This window comes from Festucalex cinctus, chromosome 13 (genome assembly GCF_051991245.1).
Source record: "Festucalex cinctus isolate MCC-2025b chromosome 13, RoL_Fcin_1.0, whole genome shotgun sequence".
In the NCBI taxonomy this organism is placed as follows: Eukaryota; Metazoa; Chordata; class Actinopteri; order Syngnathiformes; family Syngnathidae; genus Festucalex; species Festucalex cinctus.
The window spans coordinates 24,230,036-24,252,956 of NC_135423.1; the positions used below are offsets into that span (position 1 = coordinate 24,230,036).

The window sequence follows — 22,921 nt, forward strand, 5'->3', positions numbered from 1 at the left end:
TCATTTATCCAGGCTTCATTAAAATGTATAGCTTTATAATGCACGTTTGTTTGTTTTAAATACTGTAATGCCTGTCGTATGCGCATGGTATCAACAAATTGATATTCATAATGACCTTTATATGTTATCTTACGCTTCAGTTTTACAGGCAATAAAGACCCTTCCATATTAGAACGAGGCAGTAAGTTGTTTGTTTGCACAATATTTGCTGGAACACATGTCACTGGTCCATGTACTCCAGTTTGCCCGCCACTAGGTAAAGCTAGCATTTTCATAAATGGTATATGTAAAGCAATCAAATGTTGTTCCAAACTATTCAAACATGACAATTCGGGTGGAATTGACTGAACTGTCAAATTGTTAATTACGCATTCAGGAGGTATTTCGTCTTTAATAATCTTGCTATTGCACGTGAAGCAAATCCATAGCTGCCCTCTAGCTGAATCTAACACTTTGCATGGTACTACACAATCCTCACTACATTTGTGTAAATATTCTTCGGTTATACATTTCTCTACTATTAATTCTACTGCTCTACTCATCTTTTTATAATGATCCCTTTTACAGTGTGAAACTTGCCGTTTAAATATCAATCTATGGCAGACACTACACACAAATTCTGGCCCATTTTTTACCTTATCAAGAAAATTCTCCATAACGAAATCAAACTGTGCTAACGTCTTTAATTTTTTGTATCCACAATTTGTTGGCTGCTTTTATATTTTTCTTGTGATCAGGATTATTATGGTATTTGTGTGTACTTCTGAGTTTTACATTTTGTCTGTGCAATGCATTTTGGCTATATTTCTTTATACTCATTTCTTTCACTTTTTCTTTATGCAATGCGTTTTGGCGATATTTCTTTATACTCATTTCTTTCACTTTTTCTTTATGCAATGCATTTTGGCGATAGTTCTTTATACTCATTTCTTTCACCTTTTCTTTATGTAATGCGTTTTGGCTATATTTCTTTATACTCATTTCTTTCACCTTTTCTTTATGCAATGCGTTTTGGGTATGTTACTTTATTCTCATTTCTTTCACCTTTTCTTTATGCAATGCGTTTTGACAGTATTTCTCTATGCTCATTTCTTTAACTTTTTCTTTATGCAATGTGTTTTGGCGGTATTACTCCATACTCATTTCTTTCTTTTTTTCTTTATGTAATGGATTATGGTGGTATTTCTTCATACTCATTTCTTTCATTTTTTTCTTTATGCAATAATGGATTGCGTTGATAATTCTTAATACTCATTTCTTTCTTTTTTTCTGTATTTTGTTGATATGCCTTCATACTCTTGTCCCTAACATTTTGCCTATGCAACATGTTATCCAGATATTTCATTTTCTTTTGCTGTCTGTATTTCCTATTCAAGTATTTGGAATAATTATTGTCATTTAAATTGGCAATAGACTTAGCAGTGTCTATTGTCTTAGGTTCTAAGTTTATGCATGAAGCTTGGATTGTATTTTGCCTCCGGAAATTGTATGCTTTGGAGTCGGATGTTTCAACTTTACAGAAAGTTATGCAATTGAGGATAATGTACACAAATAACTGTTTCATAATGCTCACTGTTGCAATTTTCCAAGTAAATTCCCTGTTTTGATTTTGAACTATATTCTAGCCACTTGTCATGTAAATATGTAAATATATTTACTCCTAAACAATCTGCCGCTGCTTGGATCTCTACTTCAGTAGCCCAACTGCCAACGTTAGGCATTTTTGATTTTTTTATATACTCTTCCACTGAAGAGTATTGGCTTCTTAAAAATGTTTTGGTAACACTTTATAATAACTACCCGTTATAACTAGTTAATAGACCATTAGTAAACTGTTAATTAATGAGTTATTAATGACTTATTAAATGTTTGTTAACTGTTTGTTAAGGTTTTAAAATAATGTCTATAAATAGTAAACATTTTATTTTTAAACTGTTAGTTATTGAGCTCTAAATGACTTGTTAACTGTATAGTAATTATTCAGAACTATATTTTATAAATTAGTAATACATCGTTAACAAGCTATTAGAAAATTACTTACTAATGACTTGTTAAGTATTACTTCATAGTTTGTATAGGTTATTGGGACGTTATTATAAAGTTGCCACTATTCCTCATTTATTACGTGTTAGTAAATGTGGAATAGTTGCAACTTTAGAATAACGTCCCAATAACATAAATAGAGTAATAACTAATATTTAAGTAGTAGATTAACTCACTTCTTTACAGCAGTTGTTAATAGTTTGTTAACCATCTACTAATACTATACCAGTGAAACTTTGTAGAGGAGCACATGAGTGGAAAAAGTTCAATGGTACGGAAAATTGATATTTAGGCATGGTAAGGCATAGTAATTTTATATTTTAAATTTCACCTTCAAATTCTGTACTTTCAACTTGTTCCACCTATTTGTTGTTTGACAAAGTTTCATAGTTATTAGTAGATGGTAAACATCTACTATGTAAAGAATTAGCTAATATATAAGTTAAATATTAGTAAGTAGCTAATTTATACTATTGGGATATTATCGTAAAGTTGCAACTGTTCCTCATTTAATAACAGTTAATAAATGAGGAATAGCTACCACTTTAGAATAACGTCCTAATAACAGATATAAACTATTAACTGATACTTAACAAGTCATTAGTAAGTAATTTACTAATAGTTTGTTAACTTAGTCTTACTAATTTATAATATATAGTTACAAATGATTAATATACAGTTAACAAGTCATTTATAACTCAATAACTAACAGTTTAATAATGACATATTAACTGTTTATAGTCATAAGTATAAATCCTTAACAAACAGTTAACAAACATTTAATAAGTCATTAACAACTCATTAATTAACAATCAACTAATGATCTATGAACTACTTATAACGGATAGTTATTATAAAGTGTTACCAATGTTTTATACATAACTGCATTGGATTCCATTTGTTTTACAACAGCTAGTCTGATATTTCTGTGGGTCTTTTGTGAGCCACTCACAGCTTGCGCGGCTGCTCGAAAGAAACAGTTCCCATCACTCACAATTTTCTCTTTTTTGCATGGAGTTCCTAATAAACCAAAAGTTGCAGACTCGGGTGCATCAGGTTTCTCAAACTCCAATTTAAGCCGTGTACATATTGCTAGTGCAATTTCTTTACCAATAGGCTCAAACCGCATGGTTTTAGAAGTCACACAACCCACAAACTGAATGTCTGCATCAAGAGCAACGGCATCATGACTTTCAATGTCTTTGAAATGCTACTTCTCAATGACATCTTACGTTGCTCCGATACAGTCACTTCAAGACCATTTAAAGAAACACGGTGCTCAATGACCTACTTTATCCTTGGATAATTGAAGCCTATTGAATTTAACCCTTGGCCTTTTACCTTCCCATATAAACCTAGATATAGTCCTGTCCCACGCTGTAAATTGTGCTAGGGTGACCTCTATAGGTAGGACTTGGAACAGGTACAAAAACCGTGGAAGAATATTCATTTTTACTATTTCAATCCTGGAGCTGAAATCTAAAGGGAGTGTCATCCACCTTTGTATATCTTTCTGCACAGTATCCTGTACCACTGCGTAATTTTTTGACATTTATGTTTTGAAAATCCTCCGTTATCTTCACTCCCAAATATTTAATAGATTTCATTCCCCAATTAAATGTAAAAGTTTGCTTAATTTCTTCTGTGGGGGTAAAATTAAATGTAAGAATTTGGGTTTTCGAAATATTAATTTTGTATCCATACAGATATTCAAATGTTCCCATTAGCTTTATTAGTTCAGTTAGAGATTGATTTGGTTATTCGAGGAAAACTATCACATCATCGGCAAAAAGACCAATTTTATGTTTCACTCCATCTATCGTAACTCCTAATATATCCTGATTCATTCGCACTGCTTGAGCCAAGGGCTAAATAAATAGAGAAAACAGCGCTGGTGACAAACAACAACCCTGCCTGATGGATCTATGTAAAACAGTTTTTTCTGATAGACTTCCATTTATTTTCAGTCTAGCTGTGGGTTGAGCATATAGACTTTTCACGATTCCTATAGCTTCGGAATTGAAACCCATCCTCTCCAGGACCAAAAATAAGTACTTCCAATTGACCAGGTCAAATGCCTTTTCGGCGTCCATGCTTAATAGAACTGTACTCTATCCTTTTCTCTGGGGTCTTTCCATAATGTGAAGAGTACACCTGATGTTGTCATGTGTCTGTCGCCCCTGTATGAAACCTGTTTGGTCCTCATGAATTAGTTGAGACAGGAATGAGTTAATCCTTTTTTATATGATTGACGTGTATATTTTATAGTCTATATTCAATACTGAGATAGGACGATAATTTGCACAGCATTCTTTGTTTTTACCTGGTTTTGGAAGAGTGTAAGAGCTTGGAATTTTACCATTTTTCAGCGTCCAGTTCAAGGAACTGTGGAGTATTGGCATCAACTCATTCTTAAACACTTTGTACCATACTGCTGAAAACCCGTCACTTCCTGCTGTCTTGCCATTTTTTAGTGCTTTTATGGCTTTTGATATTTCCTCTCTGTGATTGGCTGGCAACCAGTACAGGGTGTACTGCCCATAGCCAGATGAGATAGGCGCCAGCACCCCCGCGACCCTTGTGAGGAATAAGCGGTCAAGATAATGGATGGATGGATGTATATTTCCTCTTCAGTTATAGTTTGTGGTGACATCTTATTTTGATTACGTCCTATTGACGGAAGATCTAACTCCTGTAGAAAACTCCTCATCTCTTCCGCACTTGCTGACGTGGGTTGCACGTATAACTCTGTGTAGAAGTCTTTAAATACTTTCTCAATTTTTTCAGGTTGATGAATTATTTCACCTGTAGAAGGATCTTTAATTGCATGTATTGTGTTCTCTGATAACTGTTTTCTTATCCTTCTTGCTAGCAATTTTTGTAGATTTTGATCCCACCTCATAGTATGTTTAAAATATAACTTTTTTTTCGTTTCATCAGCTAGCATGTTATTGATATTGTTTTTAGTCTCTTGAATCTGTAGTTGAGTTTGTTTTGGTAACACTTTATAATAACTACCCGTTATAACTAGTTAATAGACCTTTAGTAAACTGTTAATTAATTAGTTGTTAATGACTTATTAATTAGTTGTTAATGACTTATTAAATGTTTGTTAACTGTTTGTTTAGGTTTTATAATGATGTCTATAAATAGTAAAAATGTCATTATTAAACTGTTAGTTATTGAGCTCTAAATGACTTGTTAACTGTATATTAATCATTCATAACTATATTTAATAAATTAGTCATACATCGTTAACAAGCTATTAGCAAATTACTTACTAATGACTTGTTAAGTATTACTTCATATTTTGTAAAGGTTAATGGGACGTTATTATAAAGTTGCCACTATTCCTCATTTATTACATGTTAGTAAATGTGGAGTAGTTGCAACTTTAGAATAACGTCCCAATAACATAAATAGAGTAATAACTAATATTTAAGTAGTAGATTAACTCACTTCTTTACAGCAGTTGTTAATAGTTTATTAACCATCTACTAATACTATACCAGTGAACCTTTATAGAAGAGCAAATGAGTGGAAAAAGTTCAATGGTATGGAAAATTGATATTTAAAATATCAAATGTTTGTACCTCATTTTTGGTTCACCCACAGGCTTTTTGTGTACTGTATTTGAACAAAGAAACATCACAGATGAAATGTTGAATGTCGTGTTTAATGTATAGTAACACAAGTTCTCGGCGATCACACAGCGTAACAAGAGTGTAAAACAGTAAACCCATGAGGTTTGAACACTTTGTGTACAAAACCAGGTGCCACCAACTCTGGTCCTCAAGGGCACCTGTCCAGCATGTCTTGGATGTTTCCTTCCTCTTAATCCACCTGGTTCAAATGATCAGGATCGTTAACAGGCCTCTGTAGAGCTAGCTGATGAGCTGATCATATGAATCAGCTGTGTTGGAGGAAGGTAACATCCAAAGCATGCTGGATATATTAGCCCTCGAGGACCGGAGTTGGTGACCCCTGTGATAACCCTTGATAATAGAATTTCAGAGGGACATTTAATGTCCATACATCATAGCAATGTCATGGATTATCCGTCCTAACGGCCCTTTGTGATGCTTACGTGCAAGCCACTCATGCCATTCAATAACTCTGAGATGGTCTACCAGTAACTCCTCTGTACGATTCCCCCTGAGTCTCCACACATTTTCCTTAACCGTTCTCCATGCCCTCTCTATGTGCTGAGTATGTGCGCCTGTTTGAGCATTGACATATGATACACTGTGATTAACAGTGAAATGGGTGTAACCTAGCTGAGGTAATGCATTGCGATAAGCACGCCACTCATCACTTATTATTGTAGATCCCACTTTAACATGATGAGCTATCAGTGGCACCAGATCTCTTCTTCTTCTTCTCTCAACTAAGCGAAGAACAGGCTTAGCATGTCTTCTCCCTCTCCGGTTCACACCTAGCATCCCGAACACCCACTTCTTCCTCTTCCAGCCACCAGCCATCCGTCCCCGTCCGTACTGTTGAAAACATAAAATATTAGTGTACTGTATTCTTCTTTAAACAAAATGAGTAATCTGTCATTCAATGGTAGTTTGCACTGCAGTGCTTGCTTACCTTTCTTTTATGTCTGAAATGGCTCTCATCAACGGTGACAAACTGATGCCGACCCCCAATGTACTGGCCACTTGCTTGCTGATGTCTGTCCATCGCAGTAGTGCACACATCTCGCAGCTTTTGAGCCATCTTGGACAGGGTTGTTGAGCTTCTAGAAATGTCGTCGTTGATCATGTCCACTTGACATAGATGTAGGCCTTGTGCAAATCTGATAGAATAGGGCAAATATTATAATGCATTTAAAAAACATATAGAGATTTTGGATTTGATATACTAAGCTCGCATTTACTGCACCGTAAGCTATGAAAATTGTCCACTACTGTTTAGACAAAAACATCTTGTGGAATTTTTTTGTTTTTTTAGAGAGCTCAAGCAACACATTTAGGACTATTATACTTTAGGATATCTGTAAAATTCTATTTCTAATAATAATTGACAGATCCTCTAACTTGAGAGAGCCAATTGCCATTGAGCTTCACAAGGTAGGGTCAGACCCTCATGTTTTTCCACCAGATCTAATGGTGACCAACTCAGCATTAAACATTCAAGAATGCAAGCTGTAAATTACACCTTCTAGCAATATATATCACAAAAGTGAAGTAACTCCAAGCACCTGTTATCATCATGAGTCGACAGATGTGCCATAACATAATCATCACAAGCTTTACAGGATAGGCTCTAATTGCTATTATAACAGCCCAGTTATACAGTGTTTCTATTGAAATGAGCACTTTTCACCACAGACTAAAATCATATACTTATGCCATAGCATACCTGTACACAAAGCGCATCCAGTTGAAGAGTGAGACCTTTGAATTTCTGAATATAGATCTGTGTCTAATTGACCTCTTCAGTTTCCTCCCTCTGTGTTTCTGGCTTTTGCAAACCCTGAAAATACATACAAATAAAGATATGAACGTGACATACGTGGGGAGCATCTAGAGCAGTGATTTTCAAAAACTTTCGTGCCAAGGACCTCGAAATAATGTGTCCCATCTGAAAATATTTCTTGCCAGGAACTGACATAAAATGTGCTAACGTGTTTAATATGTTCCTTAGTGTTGATTTTTTTTTCAGTATACTGTATATTTTTTTCTGAAAATAGCAGATCTATAAACTCTACACAAAATGAAGTGTTCTTGTGATTATATTCTTGTAGATTACTGTAGTAATAGTCGTAACAGTTGTAGTAGTACTAGGAGTGCAATTGTGTATTTGTAGACTAGCGCTAAGGTAAATCAATATATATTGCTCACTCTTATTAGCTCACAATTAATTTTCACTAGAATAATGAACCAAAATATCCATGTATGTTGTCATTTCATGCAATACAAATGTACATACCATGCATAGTTGTCCACACAAACCGATTCCTTGAATTTCATCCTGAGTTTGCATTTTTGGCATTTCATCTGTCTTCTTAGAAGCCTTTTCTTCTGCATCCATTTGATTAATTCTCTGTGTCTTCTTTTAGATTTAGTTCTGCCTTCAATAAGCTCTCTTAGCTCAGTGGCTAAACCTGGCATGGCTACCTGCAATATGACTTTAGCGCCTACGTATGTTCAAATCCTCTGTTCTTTCCGCATACAAGTGTCCAAAATCCGCGTTACCATAGCTCCCGCCAGATCGTTCTTTTCCCTCCAACGAAATACAATCGTGCTATTGGTCGAAACAAGCCAATCATAATTGTAACAGGCTCCTACTTCATGTTGGTTGGTTGTCAATCACCTCGCACCACTGGTGAGTGACAGTCGAGGTAGACACGCCCATCCTTCGTGGCTTCTGGCTTCACTCAACGCAGCAAGTTCATTTTGGCGGCTGCAGCTAGCATTAGCATCGATTTCCAACAATGAACACACGGTCCGGTAAAATGTTTGATAGCTGTGTTCCAAACAATGATACACAAAATACTGAGATACATCCAGGTACTGCCGGGAGAAAGAGAAAGAAGTCAACAGCTGGCACTTCCAGTAAAAAGACAACTTCAGCCGTGGGATACGTACACATGGACAACAGCAATGACGGTAAACATACTATCTGCGAGTTATATTTTCGTTAAAGATGTTTGATCAGATAGCATAAATTTGTGCTATATAATACAACCAGATTAGTGAACTGTCCAATGTTTAATTTGTTGTTTATGTTTGAGTGCGCACGAACGAATTGTGTGTCTAAAAAGAAGGTACAATTAGTCTCCCTATGAGTTGTAAAACTTGCTGTAGGCGTACAGTTTGTCGAATGGTTTATTTTTGAAAAGTAACACAGGCTGCATACAACCTATAGACCATTCCAGACCCTTCCTTTGTCATGTTTTTTTGTTTTGTTTATTTTTTGTTTGTTTTTTTACCCAAACTGGTCTAGCTGAAAAATGCCCAGAATAACTGAATTGGCTGTAAAACAGTCAAACAAGAACTATCATACTGCTGTGATTGTATGCATCAAAAGTTTGATTCAAGTGTTAGGCAAAACTTAACATAAAAATATCAAGATATTCCAAAAGGCCATATTGCCGAGCTCTATGTATATATACACAGCATGTATATATAATAATAGTCTATAATAATAACAATAGTCTTCTTCTTAATATTAATAGTTTATTCAAATACACTGTACATACATATCTATTCATGTATTGGTGATGGGTGATGATGATGTTCAGTTATTCAAAGATCGAGTGCAGATATCTATTGCCAGATTGTGTTTTACATTCACCTGGCTTTTATGATTAGAGATGTTTTCATTTAATATCCTATCATTCCAGATTCGGAGGCAACGACTCCAACATTATTTTTAGTTAAGGAGAACCAGCGGAAGCTCTGTGAGGCCAAGAAGCAGCACACAGTCACAGAAAAAATCTGTGAAGACTCCCTCCGCCAAAATGCTGGTCAAAGTAAGTAGTCCTAACACTTTCTTGGGAAAACATGTTTGTTCATCTGAAAATGATACTTGGAAACTAAAAACCTAATATATAATGTTGATAAGAATATACACAATACGTAGGTTGAATTGTGTCATTATACGAAGTAGTGCATTTAGTATTGTATTTTCTATTATGTTGTAGATGCAGATGATGGTGGGACAATTGACACATCTTCCTCAGCCAGCTCTTCTCCTGCTTCCTTCTCTATGTCCTCCACTCCATCCAACTCCTCTTTATCCAGCTCCTCATCTTCATCATCTGATTCTTCCGATTCAGACAACAAATTGAAGAAAAGACGTAAGAAGAAAAAGAAGCACCACCACCAGAGACGTAAGAAAAAGGACAAGAGGAAGAAAAAAAAGAAGAAAAAAAGACATGGCAAGCAGAGAGGTAGGCCTAAATGTAAAGAGAGGAAAGCAAAACGCCTGCTACCCTCATGTGTGTCAGGCAGGCCTGTACAAAAGTCAAAATTGAATTGAGAATGACGCCTAGTTTTGAATTCAGTCCTTGAATTTAAATTGAGGTGGCAAACAGAAAACAGAATTGTGATTCAAATTCAAATTGCAGGAAGTAGAACTGAAATTCCATGAAATTCAAAGAAAGTCATGGTATTTAGCAATGACGCTTTATATAGTATATAAGACAAATATTATTGTAAGGACTTTATCTACACAAGACTTAATTATAGTGAATAATAAAGTGTAGTAACTGTTTTCATTAACATTAAATGTGGACTCGGATAAAACGGATCATCAAAATTGTAAAAACCTTGACATAGTTTATGATGGTAGTACATCACTTCATTTCCCAAAATACCTTACTTTATCTAAGCCTTTAAAGCAGGGGTGTCAAACTCATGTTAGCTCAGGGGGCATATGGAGGCAAATATATTATCAAGTGGGCCGCATCGAGAAAATAACTTAAAACAATTGCCGTCATTTATACGCAGATTTTCGTGGACCAGCCCTAAATTACGGAGCTCAACTGTAATCATATTGTTCCGAAAAATAACATGAATGCAAATGGAACGCGAACACTTACTAACACAATACGTTCCAGACGTGTGAAATAGACCTGTTTTGCATGTATATTGTTCCCAGAATGCATTGCATGGCGTAGTTAATGATGTTATAAGAATGTTAATCGTTGTCATATATATTTGTGTTCCCAGTAATTGAATTTGTGTCGTATTTAACACATTTATCTTGGTGTATGATTACAAAAATAATAATAACTAGAGCTGCGAGCAGCTATAAAGGGCCCTCGCAACCCGGGCCACGTTGGGGTACTTGCACGTCGGGGTACTGGCACGTTGGGGTACTGTCAAATAGGACAAGACCATCTAAAATGTTTTTGACAAGCCTTGTGTGTGCAAAGTTTAATCAAAACGCAAAATATGGTGTGCAATTCCCAAAATAAATTCAAAATGGTGGACTTCCTTTTAGGTTTAGCATACGGCTACAGAATACCTTTTGTAGGTCTTAAGCTAATAGGTATGCCTCCCAGTTTTCATAAATCTTGGTCAAGTCATCTTTAGTTGCGTATCGCTTGAATCATACAATTGGAAATGCTCCATAAAAATGCATAGAGGGCGCTATTGAGCACAACGTTGGGTTACTTGCACGTCAGGGTACTGGCACGTTGGGGTACTGTTACATGGAACAAGGACCATTTAAAATGTTAGTTTTTTCCATGGCTTGTCTGTGCAAAGTTTAATGAGAAAGGCCAAAAATGATGTATAATTCCCAAAATAAAATCAAAATAGCGGACTTCCTCTTTGGTTTGGCAAATGGCTACATAATACTTTTTTGTAGGTCTAGCATAATCATACAATCGGAAATGCTTCATAAAAATGTCTAGAGGGCGCTATTTATTGCAAATTGCACAATAAATCTCTAAAAATTCATGTTCATGACAAGTCTGATGTGTTTGCAAAGTTTCATGAGTTTTCATGTGTATAAAAAAAAAAAAAAAAGCAGCACTTGACAACTGTTACATGGAACAAGGACCATTTAAAATGTTAGTTTTTTCCATGCCTTGTCTGTGCAAAGTTTAATGAAAAAGGCCAAAAATGATGTATAATTCCCAAAATAAAATCAAAATAGCGGACTTCCTCTTTGGTTTGGCAAATGGCTACATAATACTTTTTTGTAGGTCTAGCATAATAATACAATCGGAAAGGCTTCATAAAAATGTCTAGAGGGCGCTATTTATTGCAAATTGCACAATAAATCTCTGAAAATTCATGTTCATGACGAGTCTGATGTGTTTGCAAAGTTTCATGAGTTTTCATGTGTATAAAAAAAAAAAAGCAGCACTTGACAAACAATGCATTGCTATGGCAACAGCGTGTTACAAAATAAAAAACTTTCGATTACTTTGCATCTTAAACATCTTAAGATGAAACACACCAAGTTTGAACAGTCGGATAAATTTTGTAGGAGGGGTTCGTTAAAATATGACCCCTGAAAAAGGCCACAAAAAATGGCAACAAATCCCATCATAAATCAAAATGGCGGACTTCCTGTTTGGTTTAGCACATGGTTCCAAGAGACTTTTTTGTACATCGTGGGCTCTTATGTATGCCTGGAAATTATCATAGCGCTAGGTGAAACGTACAACCGGGAATGCTTCGTAAAAGAGGAGTTTTTTAGCTCAAAATGTGATGCCCGGCCCCTGGGGGACTTCCTGTTAGGTTAAGCACATGGCACCAAGAGACTTTTTTGTACATCCTGGACTGTTACATATGTCTACAATTTTTCGTCGCTCTAGCTGCTTCGTACAACTGGGAATGCTTCATTAATAAGATTTTTTTTCCTTTGCAAAAAGTGCATGCCACGACAACAGCGTGTGACGAAATAAAAAACTTTCAATCACTTTTCATTTTCAACATCTTAAGATGAATCACACCAAGTTTGAAGATGATCGGATAAACTCTGTAGGAGGAGTTTGTTAAAATATGACCCCTATGAAATGGCCAAAAAAAATGGCAACACATTCCAAAGTAAATCAAAATGGCGGACGTCCTGTTAGGTTTAGCATATGGTTCAAAAAGAGTTTTTTGTACCTCGAGGGCTGTTATATACCTCTACAAATTTTGGTAACTCTAGGTGAAACGTACAGCCGGGTATGCTTTGTTAAAGAGGAGTTTTTTAGCTCAAAATGTGATGCCCGGCCCCTGGGGGACTTCCTGTTGGGTTTAGCACAGGGCACCAATAGACTTTTTTGTACATCTTGGGCTGTTACATATGTCTACAAATTTTCGTAGCTCTAGCTGCTTCGTACAAATGGGAATGCTTCTTTAAGGATATTTTTTTTTCCTTTAAAAACAGTGCATGCCATGACAACAGTGTGCGACGAAATACAAAGCTTTCAATAACTTTTCATCTTCAACATCTTAAGATGAATCACACCAAGTTTGAAGATGATCGGATAAACACTGTAGGAGGAGTTCGTTAAAATAAGGCCCCAATGAAATGGCCAAAAAAATGGCAACACGTTCCAAAATAAATCAAAATGGTGGACTTCCTGTTAGGTTTAGCATATGGTTCAAAAAGAGTTTTTTGTAGGTCATAGCCTGTTACATATGTGTACCAATTTTCGTAGCTCTAGATTAAACGTACAACCGGCAATGCTTCGTGAAGTAAGAATTTTTAAACTCTAAATTTGATGCGCCGCCACCGTCATATAGTATATCAAAAACTTTTCATTTTTCACAATGATGTTGTCCCAGGTGTTGAGATGGTACATCCCAAGTTTGAAGTCAATCGGGTTAACCGTGTAGGAGAAGCGGGCAAAAGTATGACCCCTGTAAATGTGCAAAAATTGGCAAAAATTGGACATTTAAATACTCATACCTCACTTTCTGTCTATTTTAGGGTACACACTTCAAAGAGGTTTTTGTTCATTGGGATGTGCTACAGGTGCCACACAATTTTCATAGCCGTCGGACAATCGTAGCGGGACAGGGATCCGTTTAACCTATGTAGGGGGCGCTAAGGAGCCATTTTTCTGTTATCATGTATGGCGACTTTAAAATATCAAATTTTTCGCCAGGCCTGATGTGCGTGTAAAGTTTGGTGAGTTTTCGGTCACGTTTAGTGTCTCAAAAATGCGATTGTTTGCGGAGAAGAAAAAGAAGAATAACTAGAGCTGCGAGCAGCTATAAAGGGCCCTCGCAACCCGGGCCACGTTGGGGTATTTGCACGTCGGGGTACTGGCATGCTGGGGTACTGTCAAATAGGAAACCATCTAAATTTTAAACGTTTTTGCCATGCTTTGTGTTTGTAAAGTTTCATGGAAAGGCCAAAAATGATGCACAATTAACAAAATAAAATCAAAATGGATTGGCACATGGCTATATAGAATACTTTTTGAATATATTAGGCATGCCTGCCAATATTCACACATCTAGCTGAATCATATAATCGGAAAGACTTCATAAAAATGTCTAGAGGGCGCTATTGAAGCATTTATTGCAAATTTAATAAGAAATCTCTAAAATATTCATGCTTATGACAAGCCTGATGTGTGTGTAAAGTTTCATGAGTTTTTGCACATGTTTAGACCCAAAAAAAAAGCAGCATTTTACTTGGCAAACAATGCATCGCCATGAAACGGTGTGGGACAAAATAAATAACTTTCGATAACTTTGTATCTTAAACATCTTAAGATGAAGCACACCAAGTTTGAAGACAGTCGGATAAATTTTGTAGGAGGAATTCGTTAAAATATGACCCCTAAAAAAGGCCACAAAAAATGGCTACAAATCCCAACGTAAATCAAAATGGCGGACTTCCTGTTTGTTTTGGAAGATGGTTCCAAGAGACTATTTTGTACATCGTGGGCTCTTATGTATGCCTCTAAATTATCATAGCGCTAGGTGAAACGTACAACCGGGAATGCTTCGTTAAAGAGGAGTTTTTTACCTCAAAATGTGATGACCGGCCCTTACGGGACTTCCTGTTGGGTTTAGCACATGGCACCAAGAGACTTTTTTGTACATTGTGGGCTGTTAAATTTGTCTCCAAATTTTCGTAGCTCGAGCTGCTTCGTACAACTGTGAATGCTTCATTAAGAGGGAATTTTTTCCTTTGCAAACTGTGCATGCCACGGCAATAGCGTGCGACGAAATAAAAAGCTTTCAATAACTTTTCATCTTCAACATTTTAAGATGAATCACACCAAGTTTGGAGATGATCGGATAAACTCTGTAGGAGGAGTTCGTTAAAATAAGACCCCTATGAAATGGCCCAAAAAATGGCAACACGTTCCAAAGTAAATCAAAATGGCGGACTTCCTGTTCGGTTTAGCATATGGTTCAAAAAGAGTTTTTTGTACCTTGAGGGCTGTTACATATGTCTTCAAATGTTGGTAACTCTAGGTGAAATGTACAGCCGGGAATGCTTCATTAAATAAGAATTTTGAAACACAAAATTTGATGCCTCGCCTCTGGCGGACTTCCTGTTAGGTTTAGCATATGGTTCAAAAAGAGTTTTTTGTAGATCATAGTCTGTTACATATGTGTACCAATTTTCGTGGCTCTCAATTAAACGTACCACGGCAATGCTTTGTTAAGTAAGAATTTTGAAACTGTAAATTTGATGCCCCGCCACCGTCATATAGTATGTCAAAAACTTTAGATTTTTTACCATGATGTTGTCCCAGGTGTTGAGATGGTACAGCCCAAGTTTGAAGTCAATCGGGTTAACCGTGTAGGAGAAGCGGGCAAAAGTATGACCCCTGTAAATGTGCAAAAATGGGCCAAAATTGGACATTCAAATACTCATACCTCACTTCCTGTCTATTTTAGGGTACACATATCAAAGAGGTTTTTGTTCATCTGGATGTGCTACAGGTGCCACACAATTTTCGTAGCCATAGGACAATCGTAGCGGGACAGGGATCCGTTAAACCTATGTAGGTGGCGCTACAGAGCCATTTTTCATGTATCATGTATGGCGACTTTAAAATATCAAATTTTTCGCCAGGCCCGATCTCCGTGTAAAGTTTGGTGAGTTTTCGTTCATGTTTAGTGCCTCAAAAATGTGGTTGTTTGCGGAAAAGAATAATAACAAAGAAAAAGAAGAAGAAGAATAATAACTAGAGCTGCGAGCAGCTATAAAGGGCCCTCGCAACCCGGGCCACGTTGGGGTATATGCAAGTCGGGGGACTTGCACGTTGGGGTACTGTTAAATAGACAAGGACCATGGAAAATAGAAATGCATTTGCCGTGCCTTGTGTGTAAAAAGGTGCAGTAAAAGGCCAAAAATGATGCACAATTCCCAAAATAAATTCAAAAGTGTGGACTTTCTGATGTGTGTGCAAAGTTTCATGAAAAGTCGCTCGTTTGATATTCAAAACCAGCATCTGTTTATTTGAAAACATTACATGGCACAGAGATGGTGTGTGATCAAATAAAAAGCTTTTTGATGACTCTTAATGTGGTGTCGCTGTGCAACACATATGTATTCATGACATAGTGAAGTATTGTGACAGTTTTGTAGGGTCCAGCAAACAGTAAATGTGTGACAGTTATTCAAGAAAAAATGTAGCTTTGAAGCAGGCTAACCAATGACATCATCTAAAGGGGAAAAAAGCACATGAGCAAGCATAGGTATAAGTAGAGGAGAAAAAGAGATGAAAGAAGTGCAAGAGATGGAACAGGAGAGGAATGCAGCTGTTTATGTATAGCTGTTGTAACAGGACAGATTAAATAACACTTTAACCTGGGGTTAACAGCGCCCTAGGACAGATAAACTCTTTAGTGTAAAAGTTTTCTGGGACAGATGAATCCCTTGGGGTCAAAGAGTTTGGGTTAGCACATAGTCTGTCTTAGGATAATGTAACCTCCATGGATGAATTAGTCCTAGGACGCTTTGACCTGCGGGCTAAAACTTCAGGGGGGTTAACCTGTCCTGTTATATTGTGATCATCGTCTTCGTGCATGTCCTCAGTGGCTTCTTCTGTCTGTGTGGCAGCATTTGATACATCTGTAGAACAAAAAAGAATGAAGAATCATGTTAGATCTGTGAAGTTTGGTTGTCTTAGGTGTAGTTTACAGAACAGTCGTGTGCATATTTTTAGCATGGTAGTGTCTTAATACAAATGCATATTATGTAATGCACTGTATATGGATATTACAGACGTAATATTTGACGGTGATCTTATATTCATAGTTTTTGCCCGTTAATAAATAATATAGCTAGTAAGTAATAAGACACGCAAAAATGGTATAGTTGAATCCTCTGGGTCAAAAAGCAATGTTTTAGGATTGTGTGATGAAATGATGAATAAAAGTAAGGATACGACAGGTACATAAATGGTTATGTAAGTGTAAAATTTGTCATGGTGTGTCCAGATACATGCAGGATAAGTATAAAATATTATGGTGTGTGATTGATTTTTTCTTAGTAAAAATTAATATTGTAAAGGTCAAGTCACAGTATGTCCAAAAATATTTTTAAAAAAAATCTATGGTATAGAAACATCATAATCAGGGGCAAAGACATAAACATAATAATAGTAATTAATAATGATAGAATTTAAATACAATCTTTTCCATGAATATGTCAGTTATTTTGAGAAGATACAGAAAAAAAAGAACTTTGAAGTGTCTATCAGTGGATGAAAGAGGGCAAGATCACAGCATAGCTACATGATATCAGTCACATTTGAAAGTAATCAAGTGTAGTATGTATTCACATTATATACATTGAGAAATTGCGGCTCAATAATCAGTCAGTGTTTTAGTTAACAGTCCAATGTTACCTTCAAGATATTCCTAACAGAAAAAAAGGAACGTGCATTAACAAAAAAATGTAAAAATGTCCATTGTCAAACATGTCATTCATTATACACAATGTGTAGGATGGGGATGCTTGCTGTGTTAGTGTTTGTGTGTCTTCCATGTCATATAGCTTACCATCACGGACAAATGCATCACATGCATCCTTTATATCCAATGCAGTCTGGAGTTCTTTCACAAGCTTGGTTTTGAAGTCTATCTGTTTTTCAAGTGCTCGATTGACTCGAGTCACATGGACTAGTTGGTTCATTTGGGAATGAAGATCAAGGCTGCGCTGGTATAAGTCGTTGCGACTGAAAGCATGATCAATGCATGCATACTGTAATGACAAAGCATTCAATGAAAATCAGTCATGTTAGATTCCATGATTCTAAATAGCAGATCTAACGTGTTGGTGCAAAACGTTGTGGTCGTGTTGCATGTTACTCAATGGCTGTGTGTGTCAAAACGAGTTTATTTGAAAGAATATACAAATATATACACACGGACATATATATTTATACAGTATAACAGTACCGCATGTATTGGTTTTAAGGAAAGAGTTGAAAAGCAGTGTTCAGAAAAAAGCATAAGACGCACAAAGTACCATTTCACTACATGTAATAAGTTGTCAAGTAGACATGTGAATTAAGTGGTTAAGATAGTGGCTACTGTGCAAGTAAGCTTCAATTGTCTCTAAAAGGTTAGCATATGTGTTCTACATGATATCAATGGCTAGACGTGCTCGTGGAGAAACATTACAAACAGAAAAACACACTAAAGGTGCCTTTAACAAACCTGTTAATAAATGAGAACTTAATACATATATGTATGGCATACTGTATATGATTGAGAAAGTTGTCCTGTTTAGTTTATGTATTGTATACTTACGGAAAAAAGTTGGCAATCTTTGCGTATGGAGATGATTAGAGGGTCTTTATCAAAAGAGAATTTGCTTGGTGATTTGTTCATGTTCTGTAGAAAAGCAAAGGAGTAGAAATAAATACAGTATCATACTTCATAAACATACAAGACATTTGTAGCTGTATTAACCATTGTTGGTATTTGAAGTGATAATTTAGGAATAGAAGTGTAGTGATTGCAGAATTTATAGAGTGCTTACCTTGTATGACTTTGTAGATGGAAATGTCTTTTGTTGAAAGAGCTCTTTGTTGTCTACTATATATGCAAGGACAAGCATAAGTAGGTGTGGTTATGAAGTACTTGACCATTGAAATAAAGCAGTGGTATCAAATGTATGGACCGTGGTTTGGCTCAGGCCTGCAAAGGGGTTTAATGTGGCACAAGAGATAATCTTGTAAGGTACAAAAAATAATAATAATATAATAGGTATGCCTCTGAGTTTTCACAAATCTAGGTCAAGTCAAGTCAAGTCATCTTTAGTTATTTCGCGCTTGAATCATCCAATCGGAAATGCTCCATAAAAAATGTATAGAGGGTGCGATTTATTGCAAATTGCACAAGAAATCTCTAAAAATTCATGTTAATGACAAGTCTGATGTGTGTGCAAAGTTTCACGAGTTTTCACACATGTATAGATAAAAAAAAAAAAAGCAGCACTTTACTTGGCAACCAATGCATCGCTATAGCAGCAGCGTGCGACAAAATAAAAAACTTTTGATAAATTTGCATCTTCCTGTTGGGTTTAGCACATGGCACCAAGAGACTTTTTTGTACATCGTGGGCTGTTACATTTGTCTCCAAATTTTCGTAGCTCTAGCTGCTTCGTACAACTGGGAATGCTTCATTAAGAAGTAATTTTTTCCTTTGCAAACTGTGCATGCCACGGCAACAGCGTGCGACAAAATAAAAAGCTTTCAATAACTTTTCATCTTCAACATCTTAAGATGAATCACACCAAGTTTGGAGATGATCGGATAAACTCTGTAGGAGGAGTTCGTTAAAATAAGACCCCTATGAAATGGCCCAAAAAATGGCAACACGTTCCAAAGTAAATCAAAATGGCGGACTTCCTGTTCGGTTTAGCATATGGTTCAAAAAGAGTTTTTTGTACCTTGAGGGCTGTTACATATGTCTTCAAATATTGGTAACTCTAGGTGAAATGTACAGCCGGGAATGCTTCATTAAGTTAGAATTTTGAAACACAAAATTTGATGCCTTGCCTCTGGCGGACTTCCTGTTAGGTTTAGCATATGGCACCAACAGGCTTTTTTGTAGATCATAGTCTGTTACATATGTGTACCAATTTTCGTAGCTCTAGATTAAACGTACCACCGGCAATGCTTCGTTAAGTAAGAATTTTGAAACTGTAAATTTGATGCCCCGCCACCGTCATATAGTATGTCAAAAACTTTAGATTTTTTACCATGATGTTGTCCCAGGTGTTGAGATGGTACAGCCCAAGTTTGAAGTCAATCGGGTTAACCGTGTAGGAGAAGCGGGCAAAAGTATGACCCCTGTAAATGTGCAAAAATGGGCCAAAATTGGACATTCAAATACTCATACCTCACTTCCTGTCTATTTTAGGGTACACATATCAAAGAGGTTTTTGTTCATCTGGATGTGCTACAGGTGCCACACAATTTTCGTAGCCATAGGACAATCGTAGCGGGACAGGGATCCGTTAAACCCATGTAGGTGGCGCTACAGAGCCATTTTTCTGTTATCATGTATGGCGACTTTAAAATATCAAATTTTTCGCCAGACCCGATCTGCGTGTAAAGTTTGGTGAGTTTTCGTTCATGTTTAGTGCCTCAAAAATGTGGTTGTTTGCGGAAAAGAATAATAACAAAGAAAAAGAAGAAGAAGAAGAATAATAATAAGAATTCCTTCAGGAACAATAGGGACCTCGCAGCGGTCGCTGCTCGGGCCCTAATAAGAATTCCTTCAGGAACAATAGGGACCTCGCAGCGGTCGCTGCTCGGGCCCTAATAAGAAGAATTCCTACAAAAACAATAGGGCCTCGCAGCGGCACCGCCGCCGCCGCTGCTCGGGCCCTAATAAGAAGAATTCCTACAAAAACAATAGGGCCTCGCAGCGGCACCGCCGCCGCCGCTGCTCGGGCCCTAATTAAACAAACTGTAGTTTAAGTTGTGTGTAAAATAATTACATCAAGGACGATTCCCATAACAAGTTGCATTGCTCATCTGAGGACTGCTTGTGAAATTACAAATCTATATGTTTTGATTGTGGCCGGCTGATAAATTAACCCGACATTACAATTATTTTTTTTTTCTTCTAACTTTACAAAATTATCTTGCGGGCCAGATTAAACCCATTTGCGGGCCTGATCCGGATCGCGGGCCGTATGTTTGACACCAGTGCTTTAAAGGGATACTTTACACATTTTCCAATTTTCATCAGTAAAAAGTTATTTTGTTTATAATAGATTTGATAACTTAATTACATGAAAAAATCATGTACAATTTACAGCTTTAAAAGGGCATTTTGGCACCTGCTGTCAACTGAAAATGACATCGCATGTGTTGAGGGACTTACCTAATGTTTACCAGTTGAGCAGTGATTGGTTGTTACCTGGGCCCTCAGCACGTGTGATGTCATTTTCAGCCGACAGCAGGTGGCAAAATGCCCTTTTAAAGGTGTTAATTGAACATGGAAAAATAATTAAGTTTTTACTTTTTACCTGATGAAAATTGGAAAATGTGTAAAGTATCCCTTTCAATGACGGCTCAAACATTTTGGACATTTTGTTTGGAACACACTAGTGGAATATACTCATTCTCACTGATATGTGATGAGAATTGGTTTCTCTGAATTGCATTAAATGAAGTTACACTTCCTGTAATTCAAATTCAGTCGAACATCATCTGGGGTGGATTTAAATTCACATTGTAATTCATTTATTGAATGTAACTGAAATCTGCCAGGCATGTAGACATCACCTAGTCTATCTGTATTCCAAGTGCTTTGTTGGCGTAAGCATTAAAATACAGTGTTGACTAAGCAAATAACAGCAATACAGACGATAAATAAAAACAAACCAAAAAATAACATCACATTATCTCTCTGTCTGTCTGTATCTGTCTGTCTCTGTGTGTAAACTTTATTTTCCAAAATGTATTTTCTGATGGGTTCACTCTCTTGGACCCTGCAATTACTCGGTGCTCATGTAATCTTCATTACTTTTTCAACCACTTTGCTTCTGTATGTGATTCCCTGTGTTTATTCACTACTTGTATGTTTTTTATACTTAACTAAATTTCTGTTATTTTCAGCACGTCATCCTGAAGAGGTCGTCAGGAGATACAAGAAAGTCCTTAAGGCTTACAAGAAAGATAGAAAGCTGAGTGTGGCATATCGAAAGGTCGGTGTTGACCGAAACACCATCGTCGCCAATGCACCCATCTGTGAGCTGGCTGTTGTGGCCCGGAAGAAATACAAGGAGTTGCTGATTGCTCATACACCACAGCAACGACTACAGGACTTTGCAAAAAAATGCCTCAAAGTGTTGAATGATGACCCAAACCTTTTGAGGGATGTTGAATACCAAAAGAAAAAGGGGAAACTGATTCCTCTGTCTAAGAAAGCTTAGGTGATGTTTAGCTGTGGGATGGTGCCTTAGAGCAGTTTGGTTGTAGCTGTGTCGCTAAATAAAGTATAGAGCATCCAAGTTGTGCTACAATATGTTCACGTCAAAAATGCCAAAGGCTTGATTTTGATTTTTGTTTTCATGTCCTGCACAAAAAGAGTCCAAACCGGAATGGGTTTGCATGGGATGCCTGGGTTTATTACTGTTTTATACTCAAGTTATGCTATGTGATGGCTCAGTGTGTATTTTATGACACATTAAAAACCCAATGTTCAACATTTCTGTGGTGTGTCATTGGTCAAATGTACACAGAAAAGCGTATCTGTAGAACAAGGCATTGTAATTTTATATTTTAAATTTCACCTCCAAATTCTGTACTTTGTTCCACCTGTTGTTTGACAAGGTTTCACAGGTATTAGTAGATGCTTAACATCTTATATGTAAAGAATTAGCTAATATATAAGTTAAGTATTAGTAAGTAGGTAATTTATACTATTGGGATGTTATTGTAAAGTTGCAACTGTTCCTCATTTACTAACAGTTAATAAATGAGGAATAGCTACCACTTTATAATAGCGTCCTAATAACATATATAAACTATTAACTGATACTTAACAAGTCATTAGTAAGTAATTTACTAATAGTTTGTTAACTTAGTCTTACTAATTTCTAATATATAGTTACAAATGATTAATATACAGTTAACAAGTCATTTATAACTCAATAACTAACAGTTTAATAATGACATATTAACTGTTTATAGTGATTAGTATAAATTCTTAACAAACAGTTAACAAACATTTAATAAGTCATTAACAACTCATTAATTAACAATCAACTAATGGTCTATGAACTACTTATAACGGATAGTTATTATAAAGTGTTACCTTTGTTTTAAACTTGTTCTCTCCAATTGTTTAAGTTTGTCACACTCCTCTTGATATGCTTTCACCCTTGTTTTCTTAAGCCATGATGTTTTAGCTATCAGTCTTACTCGAACAACCGCCTTGAGCGCGTCCCATTCTACAGTTGGGTCCACCTCGCCATT

The 22,921-nt window shown here is 36.4% G+C and overlaps 1 protein-coding gene and 1 long non-coding RNA gene across 2 annotated transcripts; one reads left to right on the top strand and one right to left on the bottom strand.

Moving 5' to 3' along the window:
• The first annotated feature begins 8,402 nt into the window (after window positions 1-8,402).
• On the top strand, window positions 8,403-21,983 carry LOC144033605 (uncharacterized). The gene is made up of 4 exons (XM_077541803.1): window positions 8,403-8,660; window positions 9,398-9,526; window positions 9,698-9,946; window positions 21,560-21,983. Exons 1-4 carry the CDS (start codon window positions 8,486-8,488, stop codon window positions 21,874-21,876), a joined length of 870 nt encoding a protein of 289 aa, XP_077397929.1. The 5' UTR covers window positions 8,403-8,485; the 3' UTR covers window positions 21,877-21,983.
• Window positions 15,905-19,223, bottom strand: LOC144033478 (uncharacterized). The gene is made up of 3 exons (XR_013287991.1): window positions 18,234-19,223; window positions 17,481-17,682; window positions 15,905-16,548 (listed from the first exon to the last, which is right to left on the bottom strand). It is a non-coding gene; the product is annotated as an uncharacterized LOC144033478 (long non-coding RNA).
• Window positions 21,984-22,921: the final 938 nt, after the last annotated feature.

Excerpts from the sequence above, each read along its gene's own strand:
- LOC144033605 (XM_077541803.1), top strand. The coding sequence starts at position 8,486 with ATGAACACACGGTCCGGTAAAATGTTTGATAGCTGTGTTCCAAACAAT. Across the intron at positions 9,527-9,697 it reads CCGCCAAAATGCTGGTCAAA|ATGCAGATGATGGTGGGACA; the intron begins GTAAGTAGTCCT and ends ATTATGTTGTAG. Across the intron at positions 9,947-21,559 it reads AAGACATGGCAAGCAGAGAG|CACGTCATCCTGAAGAGGTC; the intron begins GTAGGCCTAAAT and ends TGTTATTTTCAG.